This window comes from Pezoporus wallicus, unplaced genomic scaffold (assembly GCF_028554395.1).
Source record: "Pezoporus wallicus isolate ANWC-B61680 ecotype Strahan unplaced genomic scaffold, APGP_CSIRO_Pwel_v1 contig_2721, whole genome shotgun sequence".
Lineage (NCBI taxonomy): Eukaryota > Metazoa > Chordata > Aves > Psittaciformes > Psittacidae > Pezoporus > Pezoporus wallicus.
In genome coordinates this window covers 514,286-540,369 of record NW_026642515.1, presented here as the reverse complement: position 1 = coordinate 540,369, position 26,084 = coordinate 514,286, and the positions used below count along the sequence as shown (strand labels likewise).

At 37.7% G+C, this 26,084-nt stretch overlaps 1 protein-coding gene across 4 annotated transcripts; it reads left to right on the top strand.

Annotated features, from left to right (window-relative positions):
- Positions 1-1,017: 1,017 nt before the first annotated feature.
- NREP (neuronal regeneration related protein) lies at positions 1,018-22,991 on the top strand. 4 transcript variants are annotated; one of them, XM_057430861.1, is made up of 5 exons: positions 1,018-1,171; positions 1,505-1,552; positions 3,037-3,099; positions 17,266-17,343; positions 21,318-22,991. In XM_057430861.1, the coding sequence occupies exons 3-5, from the start codon at positions 3,097-3,099 to the stop codon at positions 21,441-21,443; spliced, it is 207 nt and encodes a 68-aa protein (XP_057286844.1). In that variant the 5' UTR covers positions 1,018-1,171; positions 1,505-1,552; positions 3,037-3,096; the 3' UTR covers positions 21,444-22,991. The 4 variants fall into 4 exon arrangements, with proteins under 4 accessions (XP_057286844.1, XP_057286842.1, XP_057286843.1 ...); XM_057430859.1 differs by lacking the exon at positions 1,018-1,171 and adding an exon at positions 1,197-1,215; XM_057430860.1 differs by lacking the exon at positions 1,018-1,171 and adding an exon at positions 1,299-1,402.
- The last annotated feature ends 3,093 nt before the right edge of the window (positions 22,992-26,084 follow it).

The window sequence follows — 26,084 nt, the reverse complement described above, 5'->3', positions numbered from 1 at the left end:
CCCTGGGTAGTCTGTACCGATGCCTGATCTCCCTCTCTGTGAAGAAATATCTCCTAATATCCAATTTAAACCTCCCCTGGTGCAGCTTGAGGCCACTTGTTACTTGGGAGACCGATCCACACCTCACTACAACCGGCTTTCAGGTAGTTGTAGAGAGCAATAAGCCCCCCCCCCCCGAATCTTCTCTTCTCCAGACTAAACATTCCCAGGTGCCTCAGCCTTTCTCCATCATACTCGTGCTCCAGGCTCTGCATCAGCTCCATTGCCTTTCTCTGGACCCACTCCACCACCTCTCTTGTACAATGTGTCTCTTGCAGTGAGAGGCCCAGAACTGAACACAGGGTTCGAGATATGCTGCCAGGTAGCAGGGAATCTACTTATTACCCCTTGTTTCTCTTTTGGCCATATAACCCTGCCTAGAATTTTAAGGGAGTGCCACTGTGCAGCAGCGTTCTACCTCTGTCGCTCTTCATCAGCAGAGCAGCAGTGCTCCCACGCTGCCCCATTTCCCCGGTGCCTGTGCAGCTGAACACTTCACAACTTCTGGCTAATTCCACCCCTCGCCCTGTGTTCCCCGGCCGGAACCGAGGCCGCCGATGGGGCGAGGTGCCCTCACAATGCCTGTGACTGCCCACCGCGCGGGACCAGGACGAGCCCGGTCCCCGTCTGAGTGATCTCACCGCCCGGCATTCCACCGCTCTGCCCTCCCTCCCGGGTCCTGCTTCGGTCCTCGGTGGCCCTGGGAGCTGCCGGGGAAGCGAGCTAGCCCCGGGCGGACACTCCGCACCTACCCTCACCGCCGGCGGCCTGTCCCGCCTGTAGTGCAGCTCCCTCTCCTCCCCCGCCCACCATTTTCCTCCCTCCCAGGCAGGCGCAGGCGCAGGCAACCACCTCCGCCTCCATCCTCTTCTCCTCAAATGCCCTTTGCTGCTGCTGCCGGAGGGTTATTATTACAGTATGTGGCTGTTCCCTCCTTTTTCCTTCCTTCTCCCTCCCCGCTCCTCAGCGGTCGACCGCCGCCTGCGCGGGGGGACAGCTGCGACCCGCCCCGTCGCTCCCCACAGCCCCCTTCAACCTCCGGCGCTGCCCAGCCGAGCGCGGACGCTGCCCCGGCTCCCAGACGGCGAGGGGGGGACGCGGGACTGCGGATTATTGCCGACTAAGCAGTCTGGTGCTGCAGCGGCGGTCTGGGGGAGGCGGGGGGAGCTTGTATGTGTAAGGAGGGAATGGGCGGGAGGGGGGAGAGCTGGCGGCCGGCCAGCTGCCATCAGAATTAGCTCATTGTTCAGTATAACCAGAGCTGGCAACCAAACCCCAGTCGGGGTGGGGGGAAGACAGAGATTTTCCCCCAGCCACCCCCACCCCTTTTTCTTTTTTTCTCCTAGGCTGCACTTTAGAAGAGGTGCAGTCATTCTTCCCCACACCCCCTACCCTCTCTCCACTCCCCCAACTGTAAATTCCCTTCTGTAGGATGCTGCCCTTTTTTAATCCACATTTGTTTCAGATCATGTAGAAAGGACAGAAAGTGAGCAGGGAGCGGGGGCTTTTGTCTGTAAGTATATGCAATTCCAATACACAGATTGTTGGTTTTTTTAATTATTATTAATCTTCTCTTTCTTTGTTTCTTTTAATTTCCTTTTGCCCTTACTTAGCTGGACAGCAGCTTGCCTTTCCTCCCTGTCGGTGCACATTTCCAAACAAGCTTTCTTAAAGAAGATGAGAAAACGTGCAGCATATGTATTTAACTCCTTGTCTTTATGCTTTTAGGATGGATTTCTAGGCTGGGCATTTTTCTGCACACATAAAATGGGAGATGAGAAGTGTTTTGTTTTTTTTTGTTTCGTTGTTTGGTTTTGTTTCATTTTGTTTTAAGGGTTTCCTTTTCCTTGGTTTTGCACTCCACAAACGCCAAAATGCATTTTTGAACCTAATGCACTTGGCTTTTTTAGCATGCATGCATGACTCTAGGATTGGTTTTTAATCTCTCATCTTCTCCCTTGTAAAACGAATCTCCCTCTTCTCCTCCCTGACACTGATTCCTCTCAGGCTGCTGGGCTTTATTTTTAGAAAGCAGTCATTCTTGCAACAGCTTTTTGCGTTTTTGCGTGTACAGCAGTTAAATTTGGGGTACTTCTTTTAAGGAAAAAAAAATAATCAAAACCAAGTGTGTTTTGGTGAATGTTTAATGATGTGCTTTTTTTCAGACATTTCTCTATACATTTATAGATAAGAGTTTGCAGTTTTAAATACAATATGTAGCATGTATTTGAATGTAAACATATGACTCATACCTAATCATATTTCATATATACACACTGTAGGTAAGACATGTATAATCAGTAGGGGAGAACTTTAGTTTTTGTCAGTATATGAAAAACTAGAGGTATGCTACAAATTTGGTCAGTTAAGACAGCTGTAATTTAAGATATCATTTAAATGAGGAAGGGCCAACTTACTTTTTTTTTTTTTTTTTTTTTTAATTTTTCTTCTGCCTATTTAAAATAGTAGGGTGTATGGGATAAGGAGAGAGAGAAAACCGGAGGTTATGTAATGCAGTGCCATTCCAAAAATACCTACTCACTGGGCCATAACATTGTGAAAGCCTGACGCTATTACGCTTGTTTTGTCATTGCAAAAAAGCACACTTTGGAGTATGTCTGGGAACAATGGACCACCTTTACAGTAAGCACAGGGTGATGGGGTTTTGTCTTTTTGTCTGATTTTTGGGTCTGTTAACCATTAGGTATAGGGCTTTTCAGAGATCTGCCCAGCTCTAAGAATAGCTTAAGAGTTCTGGAAATCCAGATACCAGGGATTTCTTTGTCTTATATTTAAGCCTACAGACCACTGAAGTGCAGACACATGACATATAAACATACATGTGGTTAGAATAATTTGCATGACTTAAATCTTACCCACTAAAGCTTATACTTGGCTCACCCCCTGTTATGCTGGCAAAAAAAAACCAACCTATTAAATATTGCAACAGTTGGAATTACTTCTTTTTTTCATTTTTTATTTCTAAATTGTTTTCAGATTGTTCTCCTTGTGCTACTTGAGAGAAACTGCAGCCCCAAGACTTAACAGAATCAAAAAATGGTAAGAATTAGTTGCTTTAGCAAAGATTCAATATTATTTTATAAATATAAACCTTCTTTCCCCATTCCCAATACACATTTATAAATATGACCTTTATAAGACTTATTCTTTGAGGCAATGGGGATTAGCCATACGATGACTGATGTACTCTGAAAACTTCCATATGTCGGGTCTTTGATATTCTTGCTTTTATTTGAATAAAAATCTGAAATCCCTCTTTGTGCAGTAAGGCTTATTTAATTGAAACAAGAAATGTTTAGATGAAATGTTTTCCTGTGAAAAATACACATCATAACACATGTAGGAATACATGCAGACAAAACACTACCCCATAATTTCAACCCTGACACCTTCATCCCTAAAAGAAGAGATAGATCATTGCACTTAGTAAGTGAGGCAGGTTTAATGTTAATCTATCAGGGAAGTATATAAGATGCAAACTAAATTTTCTTGTTTGGTAATTTTTTCAGAAGGTTAGCCTTTCTTCACTAGATGATTTTAAGGTCCTTTCCAACCCTAACTATTCTATGATTCTATGATACAAATCTGCTTCAGAAAAAGTGCCTAGGCCTGAGCCTAACTGAACATACTTACACAAAAGTCAATAAGTTGGAATGTATTTATTTTTCAATATTCATAGACTGGTTTGTGTTGGAAGGGACCTTAAACCTCACCTACTTCCAACACCCCTGCCATGGGCAGGGGCACCTTCCACTAGACCAGATTGCTCAAAGTCCCATCCAACCTGGCCTTGGACACTTCCAGGGATGGGGCATATTCAACAATAACCCGTTTCCTTCAGTGCAAATTGTGTTCATATTTTTACTGATTAAAGTCAATTTGTTATGCTATTGCTGACAGCTACCTAATTAAAACGATAAAACATTCTACATCTAAATATTCTCTAAATATGGTATTCCTGAGAAGGACTGTCTTGGAATCAGCAAGCTAAAGAAAATTGGTTTTCACAGTAGTACACAAAGTAAGCAGAATTAGTTTATATGATGTGTAGTCATAAAACATTCTTGACTGAAGGTAGAAGTATCACTGAAGCATACACTGATAAAAATGTAATATATTTTGGGTGCTATGTGATAATACCATGGTCAAAAATCTGTTGATTTATATGGGGCAACAGCTTGTCTTACGTAGCATTGCACAGAGTATACATTAGCTTAGACTATTTTCTGAAGTGTGAGGTTCTCGGGGGGCATACTAAGATTATGTTACATTAATTTCATTAATTATGTTCTTGTCTGGTTCCTTGGGGTTGTTTTGATTTGGGGGAGGAGGAATAGAAGGATGCTTAAAATAAGCAATACTTCATTATAAAAGTTTTTTTCCTTTTTGGTTCCTTGTTTTATATCATTCCTATCTGCAAAAATAAACTTGCACATTCTGGAGTTTTAGTCTATTCTGGAACCTACTTTCATCAAAGTGCTTTGCTTATCTGTATATAAATGAATAGTTGGGTGTGGGGAATTAAAAGGGAAATGATTCACTGAAACTGTGAATAGAAATCATGTTAAAATACATTTTGTTCACACAATTGTGGAATATTGTATAAAGCAACTTTTCCTACCAACACCAAGGTGACTATCAGCCCACATTTTTAGATTATATGCAGGCTGTTATTTGCAATATATACCTATCTATGGAATAAAAGATTATTTTTAGTTAGGCATAAAATAGCGATTTTTACCAGTAGATGGTTCTGTAAATTTAGCAAGGCTCCTGTAGTAGTCAAGGAAATCAGTTTTGTAAAGTCAGTGTCTGGGCCAGTGTCGTGGTTTAAACTTACAATGCAACTTAGAACTATCCAAAAGAATATAAAATATAGTTATCTACCTGTCTAGTCCTGTTTTTTTTGCAGTGAAACATAAGTAAAAATCTCACTTGGCTGGTTTTGAAAAGTTTTTGATTTGTTACGAAAAGGCCTAATTCCACCTTTTTTGTGACTGTAATTGTCAATATAAAAAAGACTTGCCCAGCTTGCAAGGTTGCTTAATATGTGATAGTTGGCAGAATCTTTTCCCCTACCCCACCCTTTTTTCCCTTTCTTTCACTTTTGGCACAGTAACACTGAATGTCATTTTAAGTCAAACCACTGACATACTTTCTTTGCAGTAGTGGATGCACTTGTCTGGCATATTTCTTCTATTTATTGCAAGTGTCTAACCATTCTGGTTTGCAAGAAAACTTCCTTACATATCAATACTTTCTACACTGAAATACATGATTGTAAAAGTGCTTACCTTGTTTTTAATACATACAGCATAGGCAAAGGCTCTATTCTATTCTCACTGGCCAGTGAAAATTTTGCTGTTATTTTTCACCAGGCTGAATCAAACCTTAAAAAAATGGGGACAAATGGCATGTTTTATTCCTTTGCTAAATGGAAAAAGCATTAATTATTTAGTTATGATTACAGTAGAATTAAGAGTGACTAGAATAAATTTGTTAAGTGAGGACAAGTGAATTATTTAAGTTTACTGTCTTACTTATTCCATAAAATGCTTCTTAAACTGCTTACAATTAAAAGCAAATAACTTAGCAGGCTAGTTTTCAATGCTAGTTTTCCTAGACTTGGAATTAGGATTCCCTCATACCTGGTTAATTAATCTTCCTTGGGGCTTTATAATAATATCATCAATAATTTAAAAAGAAATAGAAATGCAGAAGGGTGTACTTTCTATTTGTCTTAAAATTTAAGTTGTGGACATTTTGAGCCATTTTACACAAGAGCAGCTGCCATTTGAGGATCTGCCCTTCCTTTTGTATAATACACTTCTTTAAGTGGCACCATAAAGAGAAAAAGAACCTTTTATATTTCTGTGCAATGTATAAATTCATAAGGTGATTTTTATTGCTATTTTTCTTTGAAATGCTAGAATTTGTGTATACCACCTTCATGGAAAGCGCTGAATATCATAAAATACAAATTTAGATTTTAGTGCTAATTAAGGAAAAAAAGTTCTAACTGAAAAGAAAAAAAAAAAGAAAGTTTTAAAATTGATTTGGCCAGTGTCATCCAGTCATTGAAATAAAGGATTTTTTTCAGAAAAGTGAGAGTAAAAAAGTCTTTAATTTCCATTTTCTGTGATGTCGAAGAGTTTTAGCAAAACAAGGAAAGGCTCTTTTTTTTTTTTAAATGGTCAATGTTTTGTTTTAAAGAAAGTAATCTAAGATATTTTATACATCTGACAAAGTGGTCTGTTTGCTTCTAAAACACTCAGGTGTGTCCTCTTATCTTGCCTGCATTGCAGATAATTTCTGTAAGTCAGGCTTAGTTCTGGGAGTTTGCAGTAGAAATACTAAGGAATTTAAACCAGTAACACTAATAAAAGTGTGTACCACTAAACAAATACGTCCTTAATAATTTAATTTTGACCTACCTGAAAATTTACAGAAGATATTCTGGAGTAGCTCATTAGTTTAATTCTGATTTATCAGAATTTTGATGACTTTCTTCTTAAGTGCAAGTGGTGTAGTATCTCTAGGCTAGGTGTTGTGCTGTGTCATCCCAAAGGAAAAAGGCCCCTGAAGGAGGTCATTTGGGTCGAACACTTCCTGTGGCATATCCTTGTCTGAACTGTATCAGTTTTGAGGTTATTCTACCATTTGCGTTCTCTGCACTTTCTAGTCTTTCTTGGGGGAAAAAAAAAGAGGAAAATGGGATTATGGCCTTTTGGAAGGAAAACAGTTGGGGGAAAAGGTTTTCTTCATTAAGTCAGAGAGAAGTGAGAACCTGTCTTTGGTTGAAGGAAAAAAAATAAAAGATCACCATCCCATTTCTTTCTTTTTTTTGCAGTTCATAGGGAAATACATAATGTTATTTAAATTAGGTGAAGATATTTATGAGGCAAAGCTTATATTTAAGATTTTGTCCTAGTTTAGCCATTGCAAACCTTTTTCCAATGAGTCATATGCTATCCTTACACATTCTATAATACTCTGTGCCCTTACAATGACTTCACTTTATTTGGAATACCCATTCCTAACTTTAGGGTTATCTGTGGAGAATGGAGTGTCATATTGGTCTCATTTTGGTCTGACAGAGCCAGGCATTATTTGAGCCTTTTATATGCCCTGAGGAATAAGAAGAACTACATAGTAGGATGAAACATTATGTCCTTCTTTGTTGATCATTGAGACTGGTACTGGAACTGGAATCTCCTTTAGGATAGTTGAGAACTGCTCTAGATCTGTTAGATCATCTTCTGTTCATGTGTAGCCATGGGCAGGATTTGGTCAAGAGAAATAATTGAGAGGGATGAAAGCTAAGCAGGAATGTATATATTGTGCTTTTTTATTATGCTTACATACTGTGCATGAAGAATACATTCGGTGAAGTTTGCTCAGTGCTGCTTGGGTCCTGAACTTCGGGTGAATTAAAAGCCTTTCCAGCTTAGAAAATAAATAAGCAGAAATATAATTAACTTTTGCCATACTTCTGACAATTCAGATGTTCAACTGCACAGGAAAAAAAAAACATCTTTACTTGATTCTGACCAGAAAAATTTGAAGGACAAGCTATTTTTTGTCCAAAGCTGTAGATACTGTGGATATTTCAGTGGTACAGTTCATATACATGTTGGAAAGACAAAAGCTCTGTATATGTGTGTTTATACCCAGTCACAAACATGCTTGTTTTGGCTGCTAAAATTCTGTAAATAAGCACCTGAACAGAACTGTGTTGACACACAGGATTGGAGGTTTATGTAATGGTTTGGCCAGGACAAAACTTTAACAAGCTTTTTTCACAAAGTCTGAAATCTTCAAAAATCAGAAGTAAGAATTAAACTACACCTTGTAATACTACAGTCATGACATTGGTCACTGGGATCTCAAAACAATTTTCTTTTTTTTTCTTCTTTTTTTTTTCTTTTCCATCAGAAAGCTGCTTCCCTGCAACTGAGCTGTGGTCCTTGTGTGTATGGCTAAAGAGAGGGGAGAGGGACTACACTTAGTAACCCTAGAATAACTTAATTAACATAATTCAGTTGCTATCATTGACTGGGACAGGATATTTCAATAAAAATATTTTTGAATATTTGTATTTTGTTTTTATTTCAAATATTTATTCACCTCATTAAACCAAATTGGTTGAGGGTGCAATCTGGAAAGGTGCAAAAATATTCTTTTCAAATGCTTGATGTAGAATAATACTATGAATCACTGTTTGAGTGTTACATGAAATTCAATTCAAACTGTTGGTCTGGCAAATTCAGAGTAGCACTACTGAATGAAACCCTATGTAGATGTTCCTGGGAGGACTCCTGATGTTTCCTTCTGCAAATATGGCATCAAAATCCCCACCAACTTCCCTCCACCCCCCAAAAAAACCCAAAACCACCCAAAATGCCAAACCAACATCAGAATGGGTGGTGATTTCTCATCCTTCAGGAAGGAATGTTTCTGGATTAATTTTGTTAACATTAACCTTACCATCTTTCTAATAGCATAGCATACCTGTGTGGGACTACATTGAAAAAAGTTGAGAGATCACCAAAGGTGGTATAAGCCTCAGCTTAATATGTACATTATCAGAATAACTCCTGGGTTCTTACAGCACTGATGTGTAGAAGGCACACGTTGGCATTATAGAGCTACTCAAAAGAATAAGCTAGAGGAGAACAAATTTTCTTTCTTTGTTATAACATGACTGTAACTGTGGTAATATCTCCATCATTGAAGAGTGTGAGTTTAAATAACTCTATTCCTGATGGCAGAAGAAAATCCTATGGAAATATTGGTAAATGTCCCTACCCTTAGTTTCTCAGCTAAGTAATCAATGTGAACAAAACCCAGAAGCAGTACTTGGCAGGAAAAGTTGTTTTCCCATGTGTCTCCTCGTTACATGAGTCCGAGAACTCACTTTATTACTTTCAGTCTGCAGAACATTCATGATATAGTTTGTGGTATTGTATTTGGAGTAGCAGTTGAGCTACATTAAGTGATTGTAGATGCTGGTAATATGGTGGCTGCAGATGAATGTTCCATAATGCTTTCAAGCACCCATTACAGTATCATCAGCTGTGGTCATTACATCCCTTTTAATGAGGTAAGTACTGGCTGTACAGTGTGGATTTGTCTCCCATTTCCAAGAATACTGCTTGTGCTTCTAATACTTGCCTGAAATACACTGATTGGGCAAGAGGCTGGCATCTCATGGGGGGAAAGGCTTTCCTGGCTGGGCTCTGCAGGAAAGCAGTCAGCAAAGGCAGTGAGCTTGCCGCCACTTGGGGAACAGCATCGCTTGTTGGATTTCTAGTCATCTTTCTGGTATGTGTGAGAAATTTAAACAAAATTAAACAAACAATACAGTTTTAGTCCAAAGCAGTATACTAAGTCTACTATAAGTTACAGTATTCAGGTTATTAACTTAGAAAATTTATAGGAAATTAAAAAAATTAAATGTGTTTTGGAAGTGAGCCTGGTGTATACATTTTGTATACCCCCAAAAATGGAAGCAGGGAACTGGGAGAGCACACAGGAGAAGTATTATTCTGGGCTGTCTCTGTTCTTATTCTTTCTTCAGGATTCACCTACTGGCCACTGTTCCTGCCTTAAGACCAAAACTTGGTGGAGTGAGGAGACTGGCTTAATGGACATTTTGGTTAGCCTGTGACCATGTGTCTTTACTTCCTTCTCAGTGTTGGGTATGAAACTCCTGAAGAACTTAACTATGCAGCCTTTGGTCCTGAATTTTGCTCCCACCCTGTGTGTTCACCTGACTTTGTAACAAGAGACTTGTTTTGCAGTTGCTATTAGGAGTAGACACAAATAGTTACTAATTAAACTTTTCATTACCTTATTGCATTTGAAGAGCAAATTGCAAAATCCTGTGTAACTGAAAACTCTTTAATTCTCAGGCTTATTATGGTTGTCTTTCTGTGTGTGCATGCTAAGTAACAACAAAAGCTACCATTGCAGTTCAGAGGGAAACAAAATGAAGTGGAAAAGGTGCTGGGTTGCACTGGGTGTCGAATTTGGTTTTACGGAGGGCTTGTTCAGTTATTTTGATTTCTGCAGTGTTTCACAATTTCATATCCATGCACTGAAATTTACTGGTGAAATAAAGTAGTTTGCATCCATTTTATAGGTTAACGGAATTTTCCATGTATCGTGTTTCTTATTATTGTTCTAGAATAGCATTTCTTTTCCTTTCAAGGAGTGTGATACACTGCTAATGAGTATCTTTGTTAAATTCATTAATTCAGTGAGAAGTTGATGAGCTTTTTTGACAACGTTCACAATATACCACTTGATTTCTTTCTCTCTTACTCTTCATATGCGTGGTAAATAGTTTTGCAATGGTTTTGCATATTAATGAAGTAAAAAAACATCATGAGAGCACTTGTAGCACACAAGCAAGATTCATTCTGACTAGTGCAGAAAAGTGCAAATTGATCATTCTGCTTAGAAATTGTATTACACTCAGGTGATGTGGGGATGATTCCCAGGGAAAAGAAAGTGTCTTCTATGAATAACCTCATACAGTCATGTTTGCCAGAAGACAGGTAAAGTCTCTTGAAGGTTCTTACCACCTAAAGGACTTGTCAGGAGTGTGCTAACTATATACTCAAGTTAGATTAACTTGTGTTTTTCTCCTCCTCAGCACCATACTTGCGCAGTTTCAGAGGCTAATAGATATATAATTGACTTGGAAAAATGTGCCTGCTCCAAGTGCTTAAAATTAACCAGCATCCTTTCCTGCAGCAAGGATCTGTGTAGTAGTAGATACCATTAGTCATAAAAGCATATTTTAGCACAATTTTCTTATATGTGTCATGGGACATTGTAAGTACATACATAAAAGATGCAATGTATACTTGTGTAGTATGGATGAGGACAGGAGTGAAAAGCTGGTAATGAGGAGACTACATAGGAGCAGACACTTCAGTGTAACTTGGATCATAGATGCTTCAAGAACAATGAAAGAAACAATGGATGAAGATGGGCTTATATGAGAAGTTTTGTACTTAAAATCTATAAAAACAGCTTCCAAGTGTTGTGTAGGGGAAGTGTTGTGTAGGGAAGGAGCAGATGACATCCTATGATGTGAGACTGATCCTATTCTGTGAGACTGATAAAAATTAAAGAAGTGATGAACAAGGACTGCAAAAAAACCTGATGAATAAATTTGCTAATTCATGTGCAGCATGGAGAGAGGAATGCAAGAAAAAGCATACTTGTCTCATTTAGGCTTTTTCATCTCTATGTGGTTGTGAGTTTGAGTCATCATATGGGAAGGAAGAAAAAGTAGCAGTAATACCTTCCCCATGAAAAAGCAGAGCCAGCAACAGATGCTGATACACAAAAGTCAAAAGCAAGTTCAGGTGTGCAGTTTTCCTGCTGTGTTCTGATACACTGCCATATGTTAATTATTACAGTAATGACAGGTAAAGCATCACCTCACGAAGGTGAGCCACTTGGAGCAATCCCAGCCAGGAGAACGATTGCATAAATCTTCATCATTTCTCTTAAATCATTTATCTACCTTTATTTGCTGTGTGGTATTATCCAAGTGAAATGATTGTAAATGATCCTCCTCATGCCTGCCCACCCTCTCAAATTTTGAACACCACTGCATGGATGTGGAAAACTGAAGAGGTAGAAATATCTGCTGCCCTGACAGTGTACTGAAGACACGAAGACAGGTTATTTGGGATAACTGTTACTGTAGTTCAACAAGAGGCTCAGACTTGTGATGGGACAGCCACACAAAAAAAGCAAAGTCACAAAGTTGGCAGGCCGCACACCTGCTAAACCACATGTTCACAGTATTTTTGAATAATTAAACCAAGGTAATTAAGTTGCATTTTAACTTGGGCAAGTTGTGGTTTCTGATGTTTCAATAGGGAAAGCTTCTTTGCTGAGCCTGTTACAGAGTCAGCCCATCACAACAGCATTTGATTGTGAGTACAGCTTCTTAAAGATACCAGATGTTCATCAGAACTTCAATGGCTCTTTGAAATAAGGAGCCATGATGAGCATTCGATGTAGCCTGTCATTGGCCTATCCAGAAGAATCACAGGACAAAGTAGATTGATAGCAGACTGCCACCCAACCAAATTTGTGTAGCAGCAACCATGCAGCTCACAGTTACTGTATGTATTAAATCCTGTGAACTGCGTTTGGAGCACAGCGGACATTATCATTGCATGTTTTCAAAATGTTCCCCAAACAGCATTAAACAACTGCAGATGGAAGCATTAGTTTACCAGTTGCACTTAAGTAAATATATTGATCCTAGCACAAACTTTCCTTCCGGTTTTGTTTAAAATGAGTTAGCTTTTTTTAGCAGAATCATTTAGTTGGTCTTCAAGCACTAGTGCAGTAAAATTTTCTGCTTATGCCTCCGAATTGTGATGGTGGGTAACTGGTTACAAAGAGAATGTTTTGCTGGAGTGGGAGGCATTTGAGGGATAGAGATAGGCAGAATGGGCTGGGAAAAGGCACTAACACTCTAGCTGGTAACTAAGAAACTTTTTAAAAAATTGAACAGTTATAACTGTTTCCACTTAAAAGGAAACTTGTATTTTACTGCAAAAGAAAGTGCATCGGGGCTTCATTTCAAAGAAATTCTTCTGGACACTTCCAATGATGCTGAGACCAGCTTCAAAGGAAATAATATACAACTTTTCCTCTATGGCCTGCAATACCATTGATTTGTGTCATTGCAACACAGAGCAATGGTGGTGAAAAATTCCCGAAGTACTTCAAAGAAATACAGGAGGTACACAGCTCTATTTGTCCAGCTATACAGCCCATCTCCAGGAGAACATGGTGGATTAGGCACTACAGACACAAAGGGCTACTAGACCTTACAACAGCCCAAGCACAGTCTTAGTGCTGCAGAGGGGGAAAGCATGCCCCTTTCATTCTCTGTAGCACAAACCTGTATCATTTTACTCCGCTTTTCCTCAGCACATGGACATCTGTGTCTGCCGTTAGACTGCTAATCCATACAGTAAAGCTTTTTGGTTTTATTTTCTTTTTCTTTTCTGCTGTCCTAGGTAGGGTAGTATAGAATTACTGGAGATGGTAACCTTTTATTCAGAATTGGTACTTGTCATAATTTCCTTTTTGTTTTCTCTCTCCCTCCCACCCCACCCCAAATTGGTTTATATAATAAAGAAATTATCTGAAATTTCTCAAAAGGTGGTTACTGATGTTCTCAGGGCAGTTGGTCTTCCTCTTGTATTTTGGAAATCCAGACTGCAGTTGAATTTAATTCCTGTTAAGTCTTGAACGAGACTTGATGAACAGGAATTCAGTTGTCATCCACATGGAAAAACAACAGCAAAAAAGTAACTCTGTGGTCTTTCTTGCTGTTTTCTTAACTGTAATAACCTTGGGGATGATTAACAGGAATTTGTTCATTTTATTAATTTAATGCCTTAAATTTCTGTGTTTTTTTTTAATTTTGTTTGTTTTGATGGATGTATCTAAATATTTGAAAAATGCTGTTAATGAGTAGGAATGAAGAGTGGGTAGCAAGAATTTTATCATTTTAATGTGACTGATAAGGTAGATTTAGTTCAGGTCTGTTCAAATTATTTTATGCATCTGTTTTAAAGCTGGGCAAAAGTTTGTCCTCTCCTACTATTACTGTTACAGAGGCTTAAAATGGAGGAATAGGCCTTGGAGTCTTGAAATGCTGATTAAACAGAGCCTTTGCTAGCAGTAAAGTATCTTGGTTTGTTGGGCAGAGGGGAAAAGAAGGGTCTACTGCAGAAATCTTTCTGGTTTAGTAACAGTAAGTAGTTCTGTAAGATCCAGAAAGAGCCGGTAAATGCTATTTACTCTATTTAGGCATTTCTTTTTCTCCACCTTAGTTTTTTCTGATTTTTAATCTCAGTTTTTATTATTTGTATGTTTTCAAGAGAACAGAAGCAAAATAATTGAAAGCATATTCTTCATAGATCATAATTCCCCATTCTAAGTTGTCCTTGACGTTTCAGGCAAAATTGCTTGCTGTTGTAGAACACTGCTTCAGATGGCACTTCCCAAATCAGTGGGTTTCTTTTCCACCTGACTTCTCAAGGTGGGAGTGAATGGGTTTGCATATCACATGCTCTGCCAGGAAGGAATGCTTCCAAGGATGGTAATGCTGCCAGTTGGATGTTTAGAGGTGATCCACTCTGATAATTTATGGATGAAGTTTACTAGCTTGATTTTTTTTTTCCCTAATGATTATCAAATACTGAGGCTATCCATTTGAGTCATCAGATGACTCTTATCCATCATATAGACTTGCAGTAACTTTAGTTTTCAGTCCATCCTAAAGTACAGTAATTCTGTTCTGAATCCGCGTGCTTTCATTTCTTAAGCCAAGCCTGTGTTCTCGTAATAGTCACACAGGAAGTACTAAGAAATGAAAATATGGTGTGTATCAATGGAAGCATTTATTTAGAAGTGTTTACTTCATGCAAACAGCTGGAATGTTGTAAGTCTTACATCCTGCTCCTCAATGGAGCATTGCTTTCCACTTTTTCTCTCTGTAGCTCATTTTGCAACTTTAATATAAGTTGTTCTGAGCAGCTGTAATTGACTAAAAGTTCATGCTGTGTTTTTCTAATGCCCTAGTTACCAGTAGATTTGACTATCTAAGTAATTTCTGTATTTTATGAAGCACGTACCCTGACAAGACATCCTCTGTTTGTTTGTTTTGGTGTGGTTTGTTTTTTTTTTTTTTTTTTTTTGGGGGGGGGTGTGTTTGTTTTTTTTTTTTAATGGGTTTATTTTTATTTTCTCTCTCCCTTTTCTTTTCTTTTCTCCTTTTTTTTTTTTTTTTTTCCTTCTCCTGGTGAGTTGCAATAATTCCTGAGTGGACATTTTCTTTCCATTGCAGAATCTTCCTCCACTTAGCCAGGATCCAAACCATGGTTCCCCAGCCTTTCAGCATTGCTCACAAGGCAGATACTTAAAAATCCTTTGCTGCCAATTCAGGACTTTAGTACAATTATATCAGAAAATTACTGCTGTCGAGCAGATCCACGTGTTTACCATCTACCAATATTGGCCACAGTAGTTGTTTTTTAAGAGATACTAAGAAAATAGGACATTACTGTGTTTTGGTTTTTTTTCTCCACAGAAAAGTACTGTGAAAGATAGCTGGGGTGTTTTGCACATTTTTTCGTAGTCATAAAGGTCTGCTTTGGTGTTTGTTTTTTTTGTTTGTGTGGTTGGTTGGTTGGTTGTTTTTTTCCCCCTGGAGCTTAGTTGTGAGTGCATCTTACAATTTAAACATTTTTCCTCCTACCCCATTTCCAAAATCAACCCCCAAACTGCAGTCCCTCTAAATTCTTTAGAATTTAAGTTGAGGGTCCTTTAATTGCCATTTAGTTGCAGGTGCTTATTTTATTCCTATTAAATTACTAATAAGGATGACAAGGCCTACAGGGTAATCAGAATATATCTCAGATTCCATGGAAAATACATCTCATAATGAATAATACTTTATTCCGATGCTTATTCTGCCTTCCTACAGGAAAATACACATTTTTGTATACTTTGTTGGTTTGAGCATGCATGTCCTGTGGTAGAGCTGAACTGCTATCACTATTTTCCACCATAACTTTTCATACAAAATTATAACTACACAGTACAATCAAAGCATAGTTGCAGGATGGGTAATCAGTGATTATAAACAGCAACAAGAGAGCTCAGGGGTTACTTGGTGTCTTTTATTCAGGTGCCTCAAATGTTCAATGTGAACATTAACTGATGTGTAATTAATGTGCTGCTATGTCAACCATACCCAGACAGCTTAAGTGTCCTGTTTGAGGTGATATAGTAATCTAAAATACACAATAAAACCTGATGCTTTAATCAGCAGAAAGCACTGTGATCTGTACTGCAGAAAATCTTGGGAGAGTATATCAGAACAGGCACTGCCTTAGGCTCTGTGTTTTGAATTTTCTACTTTATAGTAGAATTCAGGATTTTCTCTTGGAAAGATGATTCAATTTCTCTAAGATACATCTAGTCCAGTTGTGACAATAGTCAACACGCAACTCCACAGAAATGAAAACATTCCTCAGATTTCAACATCAATACTGTAGTAAGCAGGTAAGTAAAGCTCGTCCACCAGCAATTTAAGTGACAAGGCAAGTTTTGATTCCCAAAGTACAAACAAATTTGAGTGGTGTAATTTATAATGCTGAGCTCAAAACACTGACAGTTTGACATTCATGGATTGTGCAGCATTCAAGTCACAAAACTCCGAAGTCCTAGGAGGAAAATCCAGCATGAAAATGAATTTCAGGTCTGCATTGTTGTGTGTAACTTGTACCTTCAGCAAAATATTTCAGTGTTTCATGAGAGCGAGAGGAAGAAATGCTCTGGTCTTCATCCAGAAGTTGAGGAAATGGAGCACAGACGGTTTCCAGCTCAGATTCACCGTAACTGAGATGTATTAACCTGGCAAATATTCACTCTAAGTTCCCACTGTAGTCAGTGGCCAGCTTTGAATCTTACCCTTTTTCAATAGGAAAATTTTTCCCTAACAGTCATAGGCAGTACCTTAACCATTAAATCCTGCTGCCAGTTATTTTACAGTATGCCTTTTATAACATGTTAGAATTCCTTTGATGTCCAAAATACAGGCTGCTAACACAGAATTATAGCTGTGTCAATGATCTTGGAAATAGTAAGTTCTAGTTCCCAGCTCATTGTGAAAGGATTATCAAAGGTGTGTTGCCCTTGTCTCCTGCAATCATCAGCAAAGGCAGTAAACTTCGTTAATCTTTTGCCAGTGACTTCTTGCAGAAGAGAATGGGCATGTGGTATAATATCCTCAGTAAGTTTATTAATATGGACATCTTCTTACACAGAATTTCTTAAAGAGATTTAAAAAGAAAATTAAAAAAATCATCCTATAGTCCTTTAAAAAAGCCTGTTGAATGCAGATTGCCATAAACAATCCTATAGCTGAAATATATATAGTTGAAACCCCATAGTTGAAATACTCTAGGGATAGATCTTGTTGTCATGGGTACTCAAAAATATGTACTGAGCATAAAACACAACTCTGTGCCAAGCTCAACTGGCATTAGGATCTCCATTTTAGTAATGCTGTCTGTCACATGAAAACCAGTTGATTGCATTTAATGAATCTTTGTTAGTAAAAAATTGTATATATTTGTGTCACTACAGGTTTATCAACCAAGGTCAATGATCTGGGTAAGCCAGAAAATCTTTCCCACCAGCCGATTGGATGGGGGATTTCCAAAGGTAAAGTTATTTATGTAATTTCTTTCATCTAATAAACAACTAACTGAGATGAAAGTTTTGGGGTGTGAGAAAACCCCCAAACAAGAACCCCCCCACCCTAAAAAAACAAAACAAAACAAAAAGTATGCCACAGTGAAAGTTCAGTGGATGTTATTTTATGAGTGCTTCAAGAGAGTACCCAGCTCTCATGATTTCATCACAAGTCTCATGGCATTCTGTTTTTCTTAAAGCCCTGGCTCCTTAAGCCAGACAGTTAACTGGAGATTTCAGCTTTCATTTTAAAATGATGTTTTTAGCCTTCAAGCTTGCAGAAAATGGACTCTTGCTGGCTACATTCCAGAAGGAAAACATGCTAATTTTCAGGAGTTCATGTTTTTTTAAGCCTGTCTCATAATTTTACAAGCTGGATGTCTGAGTTTTGAATGCTTGATTTTGGCAATTCTCTTAGCAGTGCAGATGAAAAGGTCAGTGATAATGCAGGAGGAGGAAGAGGAAGAAAGTGGTGTGGTTTTCTTTTTCTTTTGTTAAGTTTACTGCTTGTGCTTTACCTGGCTTGAGTAACAAGCATCAAAGCATGGCAGTTTTTGTCTAACAAGTACCCCAGCACAAATACAGAAGATGTGGCTTGTCAGATTTGTAAGATTTTGTTTTGTTACCATTGCTGCTTTCATAAATGTGAATCTGGATGTGAAATTTGAGTAGGCAAATGCAACAATCACTCAGAACCACAGAATGTATATGTTTTATTTTTTATTTTCCTTTATATTAAAATGACACAAAATCTGGCCAAAAAATGGCAGGTAAGTAAAGGAGGGAAAATTGTTTTGGATATGTTTCAATTATTATCTAGGCTTCAGCTCCCTGTTCACAAAACTGCTATTTCATCTTGTTACCACTATATTTTTCACACTTTTTCTTTATAAAGTGACTTCTGAAATTTATAACTGGGATATTTGCAGCCTGCTCTTTGAAGGCTTATGTGCCAGCATGCCAATCTTTAAATTAACATATACTGCAGCACTGCCATTCTTAACATTCAACGTATTTCAAAAGTTCAGCTGAGTATGCTGATAGCAATGCCAGATTACAATGAATGTGCAATATGTGGTCATATTTATATTAATTTGCTAATTTTATGAATCAGCTCTGTGTTGGCTAGATGATTGTTATTCAAAATTCTAACTTTGCAGCTTTCAGTAACTTGTCATTAATCATTAAACGAAGTTGCTCCTGACACAATGGGATGAAGCTGTGAACTATGTACAGCATAGTTAGTAACTGCTGCATTATACCGGATTTATGAATAACTATGTTTTCATGCTATATATAGCTTAAAAAAAAAAAGTTTTATAAAAGGGATAATTGTTTCTCAACTGGTCAAAAAGTATTACACTTTTTTCCTTTAAAGTGAATGTATTTCTGCTATTTAAATAAAATGCATTTTTCTAGCCTTCATATAATTCTTCAAAAGATATTTGGCATATGCTTACAAGGATCAGTTTTTAGAACTGGGTCCAAATTTTATTTTATGATTGATCTCCAAAAGCAACTTGAATATAAGCTGCACACAATGCAGCTTCCAGCAGAGTATCAGCCTTAACAGAAAAGGGTGTCTTTGGAATCTATATTTTTTCAGACATCCTATACAATTAATCAGGGAAATTGCTGAAGAAGATTGCAGACTGTGCTCAGTCCTACAGCTCAATGTTAAACAGCTTGTACTACTGAAAGAATAAAGTGAAATTAAAAGATTTTTTGAAAGTTATTTCAGATAAAAGTGCTTTTTTGTTTTCATGCGACCAACAAATACAGAAGGATACATCTCTTAAACACAATTTATTTCCAGACCTAGAAGGGTCATATAGGACTTTTTATCTAGTGATTGTATGGCAGAATTTTAGGACTCAAATTGTTTTCACAGCTGGAAAGGAACTGCCCAACACAATGCTTTTGGAAATTTGCCCAGACCTTTGGTCTGTGTTGTGTGCCTGTTTGTATGTGTAAGGTTATGGTTTTCTTCTCACATCCTGTAGTGATAAACAAGTAACAAATATAGAAAAAAAAAAAAAAAATTATCATGAGGATGGAATTTTCTAAAGTCCTGTGAAGAAACATGTTTGTGCAGCCCTAGAATTTAAATGTAATATTTTCATTCTGAAATTGTCTCTTAAAAAAATCCCTGATTTGTCTCTAGCAAAGGCAAGGTATGTTTCTGCTCATATTTCTTCCCCTGATTTTCAGATCCCTTCTGCATTTGAAGTCTGCTCAGTTTCTCCATTTCTTGATGCCCAAACAGAAGACACCATTTGTCCCTAGGAAAGGATTTTACTCTGTGTTCAGCCTGAAAACTGCTCCTTGCTGTGTGTACCGCAGAACCCTGGGGCTTGGGGAGTTCATCTACCTGAAAGCAGAATTTACCCTGTAAATTTTGATAAAGACAGTGGGAGAGCCATGGGGTGGCTTCATTCCCAGAACAAGTAAATGTAGCAAATAAAGACATTCCAGTGAAAATTACGGCTTTGAAGAGCCAGGAAAGGAAAATTGCTGAAAATAGCACTTTCTTGGTAGTTCTGAAACTGGTTTTAATTCTTAATTCAGAAACTCACAACTCTCAAATCAGAGAAATTGAACATGGAGAAGATAACTTCAACTTCTTACACAAACTGAAAGCATTCTGCTTATATGACAAACATGTCCTAGGAATAAAAGCAATAAAATACCTCTTCAGTTCAGATCTTTTGATCACAAACCCCACAGATCTTTGCCATAATTTACAATATATTACTAGCTAAACAATCTTTTTTTTTTTTTACGATCCCATAGTGATGTAGTGTCAGCAAAGTACTTTAAGCATGGGCATAGTCTTTAGGCTTCCTTCTGAGGCTTAAACTGAAACAAAAAGTTAAATGCTTTGCTGAATAGGCATAGACTTCAGCCAATGAATGGTTAAGTATGGTTAATAAAAATCTATCTGAGGCAGCTGGCTGATATGGCACACCATCTCCTTACTTGTCTAGGGGCAAGTAACACACAGCAGTCTTCAGAGTGCAGTTTTCAATGAAGTCACTTATTAGCATGTGCTAGCTGTTTAAGCTGTATAGTGTTTAAAGGATGAGAGGTCTACACCGTAAAAGATTCTCATAATAATATGACCTTTCATAGCTGAGATGCATTTTTATGTTGTAGTCCAAGTGGAACTGTAAATTAGAGCTTGGGGTTTAAGAAAGCAAGCAAATGAATTTATAGGTAATAATAGAAATTTATAGGTAAACTTATTAGCATCAGTTTTTTGGGTACCCAAGCTGGTACTGAGTTGTATTTTCAAAGGGGCTTGGTGCCATTTGTTTTTTGTAGCTATGAGTTTTGAACTCATAACACTGAAACATTGTGTCTGCCTTCTGTGCTTCACAGGTAATTGATCATTTTCAGCCATATTTGTATATCAGAACTATTGCACACACACCATCTGCAGGTGTAGGTTTAGATGTGACCTGTCCCAGCTATTATGAAGGGCACAGAAATGGCTTGGTTGGGAAGGAGTGAGAAAAATAATTTTAAGGAACAGTGTAAGGATGTACAGCTGGAGGTGAAAAGATTGTCACTCTGTGTGGCTCTTCCCCTGTAACATTACTGGGAGGGTTGGGGTCTCCCCAGCTGCAACAGATGTCTAAATTCTCCAGTTCAGCAGTGGAGGACAGTTGTTGGCTCAACTCTTCTGCATTTTGGCTGTATTGGAGCACACTCCTTTATCCCCAGATGAAGAGCTTTTCTCAGATGCTGCAAGGCTTGGCTGGTTTTTAAACAATCCTCTGCTGCATGTGGCATTGGTATTTACAATCGATCCAGCAGTGTTTAGTAGATGTTTACTTCTGAACTAAAGCTAGGGAACTATGGAAAGGTAGGATTGGAGGAGGGCCCCACCAGTGAAAGAGGCTTCACTGAAGCACAGCTAATCCTGCTTTTCCTTTCTGCAGGGAAGTCTCCCCATCTCAAAAGAAGTAAATCGCAAGAAAAAAAGTGAGGCAGAAGGGGCAAGCCTGGTTCCAGTAAATGGCTACGGACACCATTTCACCAAAATCAAACACTTCTGCTCTTTTTAGTCATAATTTCTCCATTTGTGTTACATATGGTGTATGGAGTTTATGAGGTCATGGTGTCATATATCGGGAATTGTTTCTGTGTAAATCATCAAGTGTAAGAAGAAACTATGGGACTCTGAGCCTTGCTTTAGAGAATAACAGTGGACAAATATGTACCATAAAAAATAGTTTTTAACATTCTGACTCAAGCAAAAGCTCTCAGAATTTCACACTGTGAATCCATGTTTACAAACATTACAGGTGGGCCCTCAGGCCTAGTTCTACCACAGCAGTGTCTTCCACTACTCAAACTCCACTGCTCACATGCAAAAGGTAAACCTCTCTCTCCATTTCCACAGTTCCAAACTGCTTCTTGCAGAGGCTGAGAGTCCCCCTTTTTTTCATTTAGATGTAACAAGACTAGTAGTTTATTTTCATTGTTTGTCTGTGTATCTCAATATTTTATCCATGTACTCTTTTGATGTATAGAAGTAGTATGAAACTCATGGTTTCCTTGTGGTAAGTGATTGTGATGCTGCCACGGGATTTGAGACACTGATGAATGGTGCTATTTTGGACTTTAAATATGCTCCTTGGCAAGGTAGCTCTGATGGAGTTATTTTTTATTTCCATGTTCTGAGAAGGTGTTGGTACTTTGTTTTTCTGAATGTTGTTCTTTGGACTGGACTGATTTGTTTACTTGTGTCTTCAGTGTGGCTTTCTTATTCAGTGCTGTAGGTAAGAAACTACTTATAGTGTACAAGTGAGGAACTGATTCCCTGTAAGGGTCCACTCACAAACATACAGTTATAGTGGGAGCAATCACAAAACTGTAATTTACATAAAATCCTCTTTCTGACTCCTATCCACCTAATGGAGAAAGATGAGCAATAATTTTCCACCAACCTCTCAAAAATATCTTTTTATTTTTGTCTTTTTTATTTTTTAAGACCTTTTTTTTAGAAAAGGGACAAGTTTTCATGTCCTCTTCAAATTCATAAAATAGGGGATATAGTTAGAAAAACACATCAAATTTCTAGAAGAAGTCCTAAAGGGGAAAGAGTACAGTTCCACAGTCAACATGTAGACTTTACATTTTTGTTCTTGCTCCCTGACTACTTTAAATGCAAAACAAGACAAAACACAAAACTTAACAGTATCATCTACTCATGGAGTGTTGTTGTGTTAGACACAGTCTGAAAGCCCACCTTAATTTTTTATATAATTCTGTCTTTTAGCTCTTCCTTTTATAGGGCAGGCCTTGTTCTGAACTGTTTTAGCTTCTGACTGTTAACCAATGCATGCACTGCACTTCCTAGATTTCTTTTCTTCCTCCACTTTCTGTATCCCTTTTCTTGTACATTTTATTTTCAAATAGATTAGATACATCTACTGTGCTGTATATAGAGCAAGAATATTCAGCAGTTGTGGCATTTATGTATAGTTGCAGTTGTGTACTGCTGAAAACGCAGGCTTTTGTAACAATGTGATCTTTAATAATGCACTACAAGTACCCAATGTATTTTAGCTATTTTAGTTGGATTTGTTCAATAAATATGCAAGCTCTAAGGGTAGCTGTTACGTCTCTCTTTCCTTAGCACAGTAAGGGGAGGGCTCCTCCTCTGCACCTGTTCTTTGCATGAATTCTGAAGGTTGTTTTTTTTTTTTTTACTATCTGGTGAAGTAAAGGTGATTCCTTTTGTTGTCTGCTAAACAATAGCTATTAAGATAACCTAAATGCCAGACCTGGATCTGAGAAATGGTAGCTGCTGGACAATGGTAGTCATGAACTTCGCTTTCAAGATCACAGAGTGGCTGGGCCAGATGTGACAGCTGATGCCATTTTTAGTAATCCCAGGAGGAGACTGAGGTGATATCCACTTCTGATAAACAGAGGTAAGATGCTGTTTTCTCTATTCATGCAGTATAGTTTAAAAGAGTGTTGACACAGTCCTCTTTTTAAAAATACTTTTATTGAGGAAAAAAATAATACCTGCATTTCTAAGTTTGGAACGTACATTGATTTCATTTTAACATAGAAAACAGAGCAGCATTTTTTAAAAAACACAAGCAGTTATCTACCAATTAGTTCCAGATGTAGGTCTGCCATTGAACTTTTTCAGCAATGAGAACAAATGAAGACAATTCTACATGCCTTGCCCATTGGTGAATTTACTCAGGAATTGAGTTTGGTGTGATGACTTTGGTTGTATCAGAGAAAACCCACCATACATACATAGCACCTGATCTAAATGGCCACTGATTTACTGTAGGAAGCACAAAGAGAGCATGGTATTTTGGCTAGAGCTGACTCTCTGGTTAGAATGCAGTTTTATCTTATCTACCTGTACTGTATGTATTTACATACAGACATTATGTATATAAAAATATACACACACACACATCTATACACATACGTAAATGATGAGAAACAATTAAAAGAATTAGAGCAATGATTAATTGATCTTATTTTTCTTACCTGTGGTCCACTAGCTCTGGAAGGAAGTGAACCATTTCTAAGAGAGACATGACAGGTGATTAAAACATTTTTAAATTCCAGTACTAGTTTCTAGTATTTGAATTTTCTAGACATGAAAAGCTTTTATAGCTAAAATATTTTAAAGGGTTATACACTGCTTCAGAACTTGCAGCTGCTGAAATAATAATTGCTTGACCTTCAGCACTGGTTTTTAAACTTCACAGCAACATACCCCATTTTAATAAAGATGTAAGGATCTGTGGATTAAGGCCTTGGATCAAACTACAAAAAAGTCGTTCTTGAATACAACAAATAACAGGTTTTTTTGTTAATAATAAATATAGAGGACTCCTTACTTATAACAACTTTTAATATGATAACATTTTAGAAACTGGAATTTGCCAAAGATTATTTAATATGCATTATAATTAATGGAGGCTTCCTAAACAGGCAAATGTGACATACACTTTTGCACCAGTAATAGTGGCTGTGGCACACATAGCATTGGCTTCATAATACTAAAAACCTTAAAAATTAATATTAATTAATATTATTAAAAATAATATTAAAAAACATACCTGAAGATTAAAAAAAAAAAACAACAACAAAACAAACAAACAAAACAGTGGTATGGCCATTTTAAGGAATACCTCTAGGATTTCATACATGTATTTCCTGTAATACTTCATGAATCATCATTATTAGACATGTTTTGAAGAAACTGTACAGTTTGACTGTCTGGGACAGTAGCTGCATGCATCACATGTTTGCTCTTGTCTGGTGAACATATAATACCCCTTCATGCATACACAGGGTTGAAGGGTGCTTTGCACCCCTACCTCAGTGCTGGAGCTGGGGAGCTGGAGAAGCAGGCTGGGAATCTCTCCCAGCAGAATGCTTGACACAGCATGGCACAACTGAATTTTGGTACATGAAGAGTAATGATTAAAGAAATTCTTACCCTTGGGACAGCAATATTTAATTTTTCTATGGCACAAAGAGACCTTGAGCTGGATCTGAAAAAGCTGGTTTAGAGAGATGGTGGTAGGGCAAGGGTGGGGACTGGAGCAGGCTGGGGTTTCTCAGGTTGGCAGGAGGGAGTCATGTAGCTGGAAAGGTGATTAAAACAATTAGGGAAAAAAGCAGTGAATGCATTTCACAGTCAGTTGATGCAGTACAGCATCATGAGCCCTCTTTTTAAACCCCTCATTAAATAAGTATTTGTGCAATAGAAAGGCTAGTGAGAGTACTTTTAAATCATTATGGTTAAATATATTGATTCAGGAAACATTGGATCTAACTGTAAACCTCAAAAATATACTGCGAGGTATGTGGCAAATCAATCCTCTCACTCAACAAATCAACAAGAAAAAAACAAAGATGAATTAATTCTGCAAAATAGGAATAATAAAGGATAGATGTTTTTCACAAAGCATTTTAAACTATGCAGATAAAATCACTAATTAGGAACGAGCTGTTGCTACCACCAAGCATTACTTAAATGAAAAGTAAGGCAGAACAGCATGTGTTAGCAATTAAATTTCAGTGCTAAAATCCCTGCATTGTTAATTACCAAATGAAGAAAACATTAACCCTTACACCTTGGAGTTTATACTGTCAACAACATCCCAAGGAGGTGGGTTAAAAAAACCTGATTCATACTCATAAGTTTATTCAGTGGAAGTTAGCTAAATTCTGTCTGCATGCATACAAAACCTATGCAAAAGAACATTAACTATTTTAAAATTAATATTACTTTAATGCCAGGCTCAATTAAATGGACTCAAATTAAATTTCTACTATTAAAGATGTAATAGACTCCAATTACGTTTCCAGTTTTAAAGATGTACTAACATATAACAACAAAAAAAAAAGGAATTCAACGTTCCAGATAAGAAGTTGAAGCCCAAAAAGCAAATTTAAATAGAATGAAAATAATCCCAGATCTGTCTCAACATCATCATATTCCCATAAAAGCAAAAAAAGAGAAAGCAAACATGATAGTTGAATAACCTGGAGTATAACAAGTAAGCCAAGTGGGGTAATAGCACTACTCAGCACTGGCAAGTCTAACAGCTGGAATATGACATCCTCCTTGGGCACCCCAGCTCAGAGAAGATGGGTGTACATCAGCCAGACTCCAGGGGAATGCAGCAAGTGCGGCACAAACAACTGCTGGTAGG

Excerpts from the sequence above, each read along its gene's own strand:
- NREP (XM_057430861.1), top strand. Across the intron at positions 17,344-21,317 it reads TGGATGGGGGATTTCCAAAG|GGAAGTCTCCCCATCTCAAA; the intron begins GTAAAGTTATTT and ends TCCTTTCTGCAG.